This window comes from Pseudoliparis swirei, chromosome 19, assembly GCF_029220125.1.
Source record: "Pseudoliparis swirei isolate HS2019 ecotype Mariana Trench chromosome 19, NWPU_hadal_v1, whole genome shotgun sequence".
NCBI classification, from domain to species: Eukaryota; Metazoa; Chordata; class Actinopteri; order Perciformes; family Liparidae; genus Pseudoliparis; species Pseudoliparis swirei.
The window spans coordinates 4838064-4849444 of record NC_079406.1 but is presented as its reverse complement, the minus strand read 5'-3'; the positions used below and the strand labels follow the sequence as shown (position 1 = coordinate 4849444).

At 43.5% G+C, this 11381-nt stretch overlaps 2 protein-coding genes across 2 annotated transcripts; both read left to right on the top strand.

Moving 5' to 3' along the window:
• Positions 1-655: 655 nt before the first annotated feature.
• LOC130209555 (cystatin-like) lies at positions 656-2952 on the top strand. Its single transcript, XM_056439296.1, has 5 exons — positions 656-1040; positions 1432-1542; positions 2048-2129; positions 2602-2663; positions 2815-2952. The coding sequence occupies exons 1-5, from the start codon at positions 795-797 to the stop codon at positions 2935-2937; spliced, it is 624 nt and encodes a 207-aa protein (XP_056295271.1). The 5' UTR covers positions 656-794; the 3' UTR covers positions 2938-2952.
• Positions 2953-5257: 2305 nt separating this feature from the next.
• LOC130209553 (cathepsin L-like) lies at positions 5258-10776 on the top strand. Its single transcript, XM_056439293.1, has 14 exons — positions 5258-5639; positions 6031-6141; positions 6647-6728; positions 7204-7265; positions 7420-7492; positions 8122-8235; positions 8355-8503; positions 8626-8722; positions 8895-8975; positions 9103-9222; positions 9495-9559; positions 9679-9769; positions 9856-9914; positions 10152-10776. The coding sequence occupies exons 1-14, from the start codon at positions 5394-5396 to the stop codon at positions 10266-10268; spliced, it is 1467 nt and encodes a 488-aa protein (XP_056295268.1). The 5' UTR covers positions 5258-5393; the 3' UTR covers positions 10269-10776.
• The last annotated feature ends 605 nt before the right edge of the window (positions 10777-11381 follow it).

The following is an 11381-nucleotide window of genomic DNA, read 5'->3' as shown; positions in this document are numbered from 1 at the left end:
ACAACGACACTTCCGGCCGGAATCCTCCAAAATAAAAGGGCTATGCCCATATATGGGACTTAAACGTTGAGCTAAATTTGGAACAGACATGCCCATTAATACTCTTAATAACCTAATATATTATGATGTCGTGTGAACTGTAGCTGTGAAATAAACCAACTAAAGACTCTCAAAGTCCGCCTACTTTATCTGTGTCGCATTGTCTGATCATTTCCTCCCAATATTTAATTCAAACTACAGGAAAAGCGACAACACGTGACGGTGTTTTGTCTCCTCTCGTGGAGGTATTTGATTACTACTGCCCATTGGCTGTAATTACAATGGCGTGATGTTTAGAGGAAACAAATAGATGTAACGACATGTTTAGAACAATATTAAGTATTTTAAATTATTCCAGTGAGATTTTAAATGACACAACTATTTGGAGAATAGGGAAATTAATAACTTCATCTGTCTCAACACTAAAACGACACTTCACAGTGTATTATACTTTACATATATTTATTTAAATATATTTTATATATATTACAACCTGGCGATTTGTCATTTAATCTTATTTATGTGCGCTGTTAACCGGTTATTGCGGCTTTACATAATTATGATGTACTGTATGTAGGACATACCCGCCCACTAATACCCATGTCTCCTCCCACAGCCTCATGTTTTGTTTGGCAACAACACACGATCGTTCCAACCACTGCTGATAACTTCACATCGTTATATTTTGTCAAGGGAAACAGAAGACCTCTCTCTCGTTCTCTTTTTAACTGCGCACCGTCTGGACAGCGACAGACATGGTGGTCGGATCCCGCTTTCCGGTAATCCTGTGCCTGGCCCTGGCCGCCGTGCTGGGCTCGGTACTCGGGTTCGGCGAGGACATCGATCGGCCTCTCATCGGGTCTCCGGGCTCTCCTATCCGGCTGCAGGAGTCCGACCCCGGCCTCAAAAAGGCTCTGGAGTTCGCGGAGGAGCGCTACAACCGGGGCTCCAATGCAATGCTCCTGCGCAAAACCAGCCGGCTGCTCTCGGCCACCAAGCAGGTAACGTTAACACACAGCGTGTATTTTCACTCTTATTAATTTATCCACAGCATTGTGACATTTTATTATTTAGTCATAACGAAGGTGAATGGAAAACGTCGGCTGTGTGACGATTTGCGACATTTCCGAACGAGTTACGTTAAATTCATTGTAAACAAAGGCTCCAGTGCGCACTATTCATGTCTGCGTCATGTTACAAGAAAGGCCGGAAAAATCTGAATTACCTTCAAAATAATGGTATGAGCTAGAATAAACAGGTTCATTATGCAGACGCATACAATGACTACCACTATACTACACCTGTATAGCCCTGTCTCATTGTTTTATTTAGATAAATATGCCTTGTTTATACCTCTAAAGTGACCCTTGTGTGTATTTGTCTGTCTTCCAGCTGGTTAAGGGAATCCTCTATTCAATAACAGTGGAACTGAGTAACACCCAGTGCAAGAAATCCACCGGGCTCAGGACATGTGACTTCTATCCCGAGTTGCACAAACTCAAGGTAAGTTGTGTGTGTGTGAGAAGGGAGGGTGACAAAGTAGGCCATTGTCTCGGTTTAAGAATGGCAGATTTCTCAGAGTATGACACCATCCAAAATTAGCAACGTGTTAATTGTGTTACGAGTAAATACTATTGCAGCAGTGCTGTTATCAGTACAGCTGAGATGTCAATAGATCTTGAGACCCGAGTTGCACTCGAAGGAGCCCCAACCATGCGGATGCCTCATGACCTCTCTATGCAAACACACCTGGACACATACACTTCTTCTTTTTTTGTTCCTCTATTTTTAGACTTTACAGAGGAGACCTAATCCCCCTTTCTTCTTTTTTTTAGACATCCTCTATCTGAGCCAGGGGGGAGAAAAAGAGATGTTCTGATTGAGCCGTTTCACTTTTGAAAATATGTAGACACACAAGAGACATGGATGTTGGATTGAGCTACAGTGATTGTGCAACACATTGCTATTTTCAACAGATGTCTTTCCTCCATGTTTTTGTTTATGTCAGACGGAGGTGTGTGTGTTCGAGGTGTGGGACATTCCCTGGCAGGAGGCTTCAACTCAGTTCAAACAGAAGTGCAAGCCTAAAGGTCAGTCCGCCTTCACACACATCAATGGTGTGGTCAATCTCTGGCTGGAGAACACAACTCTGGTTACCTGCAATCACCCACTGTTTACACGCTATCAGTGTTATCCCATGATGCTGACATAGCAGGTGCATCTTCCAGGATGAAGGTGGCTCTATTGAACCGATTAATGCTAGTTTACACCACCATTATAAAGACAATTATGTATTTGTTTTAAACATGTTCCCTTGCTGGATTAATAAAGTATCTATCTATCTATTCATTGACACTGATCTTCTCAAGCAGCCTTAATTATCTATGCAGTTGGTGCATGGAAATAGTCCCAGAAGAAAGACTTGATGCAAATGTTTCCTTCATTTTGACCTTTATCTTCTTATGTAAACTTAAATTTAGCATGTGGCCAACACTGTTTGATAAATGTGTGATCTACACACTGGAACAAAACTTTTTTGTCTTGGATGTCTTTTTTTATCAGTTGAAACTCAACCAAAAGAAACCAACGAGGTCGTGGAGGCGTCCGCCAGCCAGCCTCTGCAGGTACAAATGCTGTCCTATTCAGATCAATAACGGACTGACAACAAGTTCCACGTTGCTATCTGCCAACTCTCCTCCGTTTATTGTGTAAACTGCTGGAATTTGACATTAAAGATACGGCCTGCATGCGTTTTGTCTACTCATCATCTGACAGGAGTCTGTGGAGCTGTTGGGCCAGTTCAAAGAGTTCATGGTGACGTACAACAAGGTGTACAGCAGCCAGGAGGGTGAGTCACTGACACCACGTATTGTTCAGACCAAAAACAAAAAATGTTAACACCGTGAACCCCGTGACGCACTGACAGCCTTCTCACAGCAACAATAAACGCCCTTTTGTCTCGTATGACAACCTAAACACACGGTGAAATATCACCATCCATTCAGGGCCTTTTGGATATTGTGCACTGATGGGTGCAACGTATCCCGTCAACAGTGAACAATCGTTACTTAACACACTCCAAAAGTACCATAGAGCTCGTCACAGGAGATGAAAGGTCACTGCCTTCCGATTGGCGTGTCCCGCGAAAACAACCCAGATCAGCACGCCTACCAAACGTCTGCTTCCTCATTCGTGTTTTGCTCCGCACGTCACATGACATGTGATAGACGAATACACACAGCAGGAAAATGAAAATGAAAAAAGATGTTTAAATGCAGTGCATGAAAACTTTAATAGGCATCAAACACACAAAGACATGTGGATTTATGTGCTTTTAGTCTGGTACCTTACATGCAGCACTAAACCACCCACACCGCTACCTTCCAAAACGTGCATCACAATAACTAACGTAACGCTCTTTGTTGTGCATGATTCAATTCTCTGTACAGAAACTGCAGTGCAGTTAGAAACCTGTTTCCACTTCCACGTGCACCTCCATTTATACTCTCTGCACGCTGCAGTTTAAGACCCTGAGCGTGTCTCTGGTTGAGTGTGTTAAAAGTATTCACTGCTGAATAATAAGCATCACCTGGTTGCTTCACTGTCGCATTAACGTTTGTGTTTTCGTGTCACAGTGCGAAAGTTTCACTTCCACAAGTTATTTATGACACGTGTCAAACATTACGCTATTGTCCCTGGCGGTGAATCTTTAATTTAAATCCTACACAATATGAACTGGCCTGAAATCCGACACCTATAGACCGACTGCTGCATTGTCGGGCCTCATGTCCCACATGCTCACTGCGAAATATGGCCTGTTTGTTTTTCTACGTTGGGCCTTTGTGGTCGAGGCACAACTTCTTTTTTTTTCTCCATATGGTTATTAACGGGAGACAGAAGGACAAAAGCTGCGGCAACGTGTTGGCGGATAATAAGTTGGGTCTTGCGAGGAAACTTTAGCCATCAGCTCAGCGCAAACGTCCATTATAAGGACGACGGGACTATCCACCATGTCGAGTAACGAGCTACCGCGGTGAGACGTGTCCGGTGAAGCCAGCGCAACTCCCGGGAGCGAGAAGACGTTTACGTTAACGTCACCGCGGCTAGCCCGCTAACGGTAGCCAGGGGCTACAAAAGGTGCAATATCCCTTCGCGGTATCGTAGCTAACACACGGTGCACGTCACCGACAACATGTCAGTCACGTTTATGCATCAAACAAACAGGATCACAAATGTTTCTACGCCGCGTTAGCTGAAGATTACCGGCCTCAGCTAGCTGCCGTTAGCGGACTTACCGACGAGAGTCAAACATGTCCTCGATGCCCCGGTTCTCCATGTCTGCAGTCGGACCTTCGAGGCTAATGCTAAGAAAACAACCTGGTCTCAAAGTATAAATGAGTCATGCCGTTCACGACAGCGACAGATGTGTTCGAGGGGGATTGTACTGGACGCCAAATGGCTTCGGGCAGCCTATTTCAACGAGTTTAAAACGTTAGCTTAGCTTAGTCCAAAGGTGCCTGCCCGCGGTGCTAGCAGCGCTAGCCCCAGTGAGCCAGCAACAACGACACTTCCGGCCGGAATCCTCCAAAATAAAAGGGCTATGCCCATATATGGGACTTAAACGTTGAGCTAAATTTGGAACAGACATGCCCATTAATACTCTTAATAACCTAATATATTATGATGTCGTGTGAACTGTAGCTGTGAAATAAACCAACTAAAGACTCTCAAAGTCCGCCTACTTTATCTGTGTCGCATTGTCTGATCATTTCCTCCCAATATTTAATTCAAACTACAGGAAAAGCGACAACACGTGACGGTGTTTTGTCTCCCTCTCGTGGAGGTATTTGATTACTACTGCCCATTGGCTGTAATTACAATGGCGTGATGTTTAGAGGAAACAAATAGATGTAACGACATGTTTAGAACAATATTAAGTATTTTAAATTATTCCAGTGAGATTTTAAATGACACAACTATTTGGAGAATAGGGAAATTAATAACTTCATCTGTCTCAACACTAAAACGACACTTCACAGTGTATTATACTTTACATATATTTATTTAAATATATTTTATATATATTACAACCTGGCGATTTGTCATTTAATCTTATTTATGTGCGCTGTTAACCGGTTATTGCGGCTTTACATAATTATGATGTACTGTATGTAGGACATACCCCGCCCACTAATACCCATGTCTCCTCCCACAGCCTCATGTTTTGTTTGGCAACAACACACGATCGTTCCAACCACTGCTGATAACTTCACATCGTTATATTTTGTCAAGGGAAACAGAAGACCTCTCTCTCGTTCTCTTTTTAACTGCGCACCGTCTGGACAGCGACAGACATGGTGGTCGGATCCCGCTTTCCGGTAATCCTGTGCCTGGCCCTGGCCGCCGTGCTGGGCTCGGTACTCGGGTTCGGCGAGGACATCGATCGGCCTCTCATCGGGTCTCCGGGCTCTCCTATCCGGCTGCAGGAGTCCGACCCCGGCCTCAAAAAGGCTCTGGAGTTCGCGGAGGAGCGCTACAACCAGGGCTCCAATGCAATGCTCCTGCGCAAAACCAGCCGGCTGCTCTCGGCCACCAAGCAGGTAACGTTAACACACAGCGTGTATTTTCACTCTTATTAATTTATCCACAGCATTGTGACATTTTATTATTTAGTCATAACGAAGGTGAATGGAAAACGTCGGCTGTGTGACGATTTGCGACATTTCCGAACGAGTTACGTTAAATTCATTGTAAACAAAGGCTCCAGTGCGCACTATTCATGTCTGCGTCATGTTACAAGAAAGGCCGGAAAAATCTGAATTACCTTCAAAATAATGGTATGAGCTAGAATAAACAGGTTCATTATGCAGACGCATACAATGACTACCACTATACTACACCTGTATAGCCCTGTCTCATTGTTTTATTTAGATAAATATGCCTTGTTTATACCTCTAAAGTGACCCTTGTGTGTATTTGTCTGTCTTCCAGCTGGTTAAGGGAATCCTCTATTCAATAACAGTGGAACTGAGTAACACCCAGTGCAAGAAATCCACCGGGCTCAGGACATGTGACTTCTATCCCGAGTTGCACAAACTCAAGGTAAGTTGTGTGTGTGTGAGAAGGGAGGGTGACAAAGTAGGCCATTGTCTCGGTTTAAGAATGGCAGATTTCTCAGAGTATGACACCATCCAAAATTAGCAACGTGTTAATTGTGTTACAAGTAAATACTATTGCAGCAGTGCTGTTATCAGTACAGCTGAGATGTCAATAGATCTTGAGACCCGAGTTGCACTCGAAGGAGCCCCAACCATGCGGATGCCTCATGACCTCTCTATGCAAACACACCTGGACACATACACTTCTTCTTTTTTTGTTCCTCTATTTTTAGACTTTACAGAGGAGACCTAATCCCCCTTTCTTCTTTTTTTTAGACATCCTCTATCTGAGCCAGGGGGGAGAAAAAGAGATGTTCTGATTGAGCCGTTTCACTTTTGAAAATATGTAGACACACAAGAGACATGGATGTTGGATTGAGCTACAGTGATTGTGCAACACATTGCTATTTTCAACAGATGTCTTTCCTCCATGTTTTTGTTTATGTCAGACGGAGGTGTGTGTGTTCGAGGTGTGGGACATTCCCTGGCAGGAGGCTTCAACTCAGTTCAAACAGAAGTGCAAGCCTAAAGGTCAGTCCGCCTTCACACACATCAATGGTGTGGTCAATCTCTGGCTGGAGAACACAACTCTGGTTACCTGCAATCACCCACTGTTTACACGCTATCAGTGTTATCCCATGATGCTGACATAGCAGGTGCATCTTCCAGGATGAAGGTGGCTCTATTGAACCGATTAATGCTAGTTTACACCACCATTATAAAGACAATTATGTATTTGTTTTTAAACATGTTCCCCTTGCTGGATTAATAAAGTATCTATCTATCTATTCATTGACACTGATCTTCTCAAGCAGCCTTAATTATCTATGCAGTTGGTGCATGGAAATAGTCCCAGAAGAAAGACTTGATGCAAATGTTTCCTTCATTTTGACCTTTATCTTCTTATGTAAACTTAAATTTAGCATGTGGCCCAACACTGTTTGATAAATGTGTGATCTACACACTGGAACAAAACTTTTTTGTCTTGGATGTCTTTTTTTATCAGTTGAAACTCAACCAAAAGAAACCAACGAGGTCGTGGAGGCGTCCGCCAGCCAGCCTCTGCAGGTACAAATGCTGTCCTATTCAGATCAATAACCGGACTGACAACAAGTTCCACGTTGCTATCTGCCAACTCTCCTCCGTTTATTGTGTAAACTGCTGGAATTTGACATTAAAGATACGGCCTGCATGCGTTTTTTGTCTACTCATCATCTGACAGGAGTCTGTGGAGCTGTTGGGCCAGTTCAAAGAGTTCATGGTGACGTACAACAAGGTGTACAGCAGCCAGGAGGGTGAGTCACTGACACCACGTATTGTTCAGACCAAAAACAAAAAATGTTAACACCGTGAACCCCGTGACGCACTGACAGCCTTCTCACAGCAACAATAAACGCCCTTTTGTCTCGTATGACAACCTAAACACACGGTGAAATATCACCATCCATTCAGGGCCTTTTGGATATTGTGCACTGATGGGTGCAACGTATCCCGTCAACAGTGAACAATCGTTACTTAACACACTCCAAAAGTACCATAGAGCTCGTCACAGGAGATGAAAGGTCACTGCCTTCCGATTGGCGTGTCCCGCGAAAACAACCCAGATCAGCACGCCTACCAAACGTCTGCTTCCTCATTCGTGTTTTGCTCCGCACGTCACATGACATGTGATAGACGAATACACACAGCAGGAAAATGAAAATGAAAACCGTATTTTTTTCATTTTTATTGTCATATTACATATAGTTACATACATATATGAAATATATTCTCTGTATTTGACCCATCCTTAGTTATTAAGGAGCTGCTGTGAAGTGCCCAGGGAGCAACTGGGGGTGCAGTGTCTTGCTCAAGGACACTTCAACATAAAGGCTTTCAGGCGGCATTGCATTTTTTTTAAATCTATGTTTATTTGACCCCGCAGAGGCAGATCATCGTCTGCGCGTCTTCCACGAGAACCTGAAGACCTCCGAGAAGCTCCAGTCTTTGGATCAAGGCTCGGCTGAGTATGGAGTCACCAAGTTCAGCGACCTATCCGGTATGTGTCTCGACGTGTGTTTCTGCCGTCGGCTCGTATTTAAACGCCGTCAGCTTTTCACATGTTGCGTCAGAAGTAACGCAAACGTTGAACTGCTCTCCTTCTGCTTTTTTCTCCAGAGGAAGAGTTTCGCTCGACTTACCTCAACCCGCTGCTGAGCCAGTGGACTCTTCATCGCCCGATGAAACCGGCCCCTCGCGCCCGAGGCCCCGCCCCCGCCAGCTGGGATTGGCGGGAGCACGGAGCCGTTAGTTCCGTGAAGAATCAGGTACCAACAGAGATATTTCATTATAATAGAGCGTTCACCCTCAGTAGCTTTTCCACCAATGAATACATGATGCGTCCTGCTTACATCGTGCTGATTGGAGTGTGTGTGTGTGTTTCTTGCAGGGTATGTGTGGATCCTGCTGGGCATTTTCTGTCACAGGCAACATTGAAGGCCAGTGGTTCCTGAAAAATGGGACGCTGCTGTCCCTCTCTGAACAAGGTAAAACACACACACACACACACACACACACACACACACACACACACGCATACAGACATGCACAGACCCAAACAAACACAGATGATACAAAAATTCAATAACTCTCCAGCAAGAAAAAAGCCAGTTTGTGAAAAACCAAACATTTTCTCTGCTCTGATTTTGTCCTTCACAGAGCTGATGGACTGTGATGGGCTGGACCAGGCGTGCAAAGGAGGACTGCCGGCCAACGCCTATGAGTCCATCGAGAAGCTGGGTACGTGTGACATGAGTGGAGGACGAGTGACGGGAGCAACCATAAAATCATTTTAGTGTTCGCCGCAGTTATTTAGTTAAATCTGCAAATCCATACTGTGCGTGTGATTTTGATCCTCAACGTCTAGGTGGTCTGGAGACGGAGATCGACTACTCCTACACGGGGCAGAAGCAGAGGTGCGACTTCACCTCCATGAAGGTGGCGGCCTACATCAACAGCTCTGTGGAGCTGTCCAAAGACGAAACGGGTGAGGACGGAGCTCTGACGAACGAATCCCGAAAACACACCGCAACAAGCTTTTTTCAATCGGAGAGTAACACGGATTAGCCTCGGTGAACAGATGGTAGTCACGCAAACTATGATTTCTTGATTCCTATTTCAAAGAGAGAATAATTACGAAGATTAATGGGTGTTGATTTTGATCACGTGTTACTAGAAAACTCTGCTGTGTGGCAGATGGAACCAAAGAGCTGTTGAATTTACTCTTCTTTAATTTTTGTCGTTCTTTTTTTTTCTCAGAAATTGCAGCGTGGCTGGCTGAGAACGGACCGGTCTCCGTTGCACTGAACGCCTTCGCCATGCAGGTAACCGCTTTTGACTGTATGACATAACATATGACCCCCTGCCCCCACCTCCATGTAAGTTATACGCATCATGGCAAAGGGCACATTCAATTCATCTTTTCTTTGTGAAATGTCTGTAGTTCTACAGGAAGGGCGTGTCTCACCCTCTAAAGATCTTCTGCAACCCCTGGTCGATCGACCACGCCGTGCTGATGGTGGGATACGGAGAACGTAAGTGCCTCTGCATGTTGTTTTAATTATCCTGTGCTTTATTCGGACAGCTCCTGATTCTTGTATTAATGTTTCTGTGCTTTCAGTTAAAAGTATCCCATTCTGGGCCATCAAAAACAGCTGGGGAGAGGATTATGGAGAGCAGGTAAGACAAGCCCCACCTACTCCTCACAGTCTTTGTAGATTAGAGAATGATAATACTGTATTCTTCTTCACACCTTCTCATTTTAAACAAAGGCATCATCACTTCCTGACTTGGCAAGACGAATTTTCACAATGTGTCAACAGTGTCATTTCTTACCTAAAAGCCACAGTTGGTTGTTGTTGTGTTGCACTATGCTGTGTTGTTTGTGTGTTTGTTCACTCTCTCTCTCTCTTCCAGGGTTATTACTACCTGTACAGGGGGTCCAATGCCTGTGGGATCAACCAGATGTGCTCGTCTGCTGTCGTCAACTTGAGAACTAACACCACATACACACACGTAAACACACCATCATAGTTCATGTATTGGATCCAGAATGCATAACGATTGCAATCAGACACACATGAATTCCTGCTGATGATCCTGTTAAACCATCCCAATGTTCCACCTTGTTACCTCACACCTTGTGTTACTAAAAACATACCAACGTTCATAAACTAACTTTGCTGAGTAATTTTTTTAAAGTAATTTTAAAGTAGATCATATGTGCCCATTTATTGTCTTTAGCCCCGTCGGTCATAAGGATTGCTGTATTTTAGGCAGTTTTTGGTTTTAATTGATCTTTCCTCAAAGTATTTGAGTATTTGTTTGAGCGTGCACTAATTAAAGTTGGACTACTGTATTTTGTGGCTTCTTGGATGTTTTGTTAATGGCGTCCATGCTAATGCTTTGTCGTATTTGAGTGGGACTGTACCGATCTGTATTGATCTGCACATTTGGTCGGTACATAACTGCAAATTACTAATAACAACTGCTGTAAGACAGTGAGAAATAAGTGAAGGTTGAATAAAGTGTGAAATCCTAATCTTTGTGTGTGGTTTTCTTTTCTTACTAAATGAAACTGCCACAAGGACCGAGACAAGAGAACATTCCAGAGACAGGAGAACATTCCTGAGACAGGAGAACATTCCTGAGACAGGAGAACATTCCAGAGACAAGAGAACATTCCTGAGACGAGAACATTCCTGGTCAGATCCTCCTCAAATTGAAATTAAACAACATCAATACACCTTGCACCGCTTTCACTTTCCATGCTGTATTTACATCGTATACACCATACACTTTTAATTTTTTTATTTCATTTTCTTACATTTATTGTATTGTATTGTGACTTAATATTCATATGTTATGTTTACTCTAACCTTGTTTGCTGTTGCTACAACCAAATGTCCCTCTGAGGATGAATAAAGTATTGATCTATCAATCTTATCAATTGAAAATACAAACAAATGCAGCAAAACATTTGTTACTGTGATTAGATTATACCGTCAATAAACGCCATTGAACATCACATTGCTTAAATGTCTAAGTGCCTGATGTTAAAAGTAAGGATATGCAATGTTGTACTATATAAACATCCACTGCTATTTTTATGAATTAATTTGTGGTCTGCATATAAGTATTTATAAA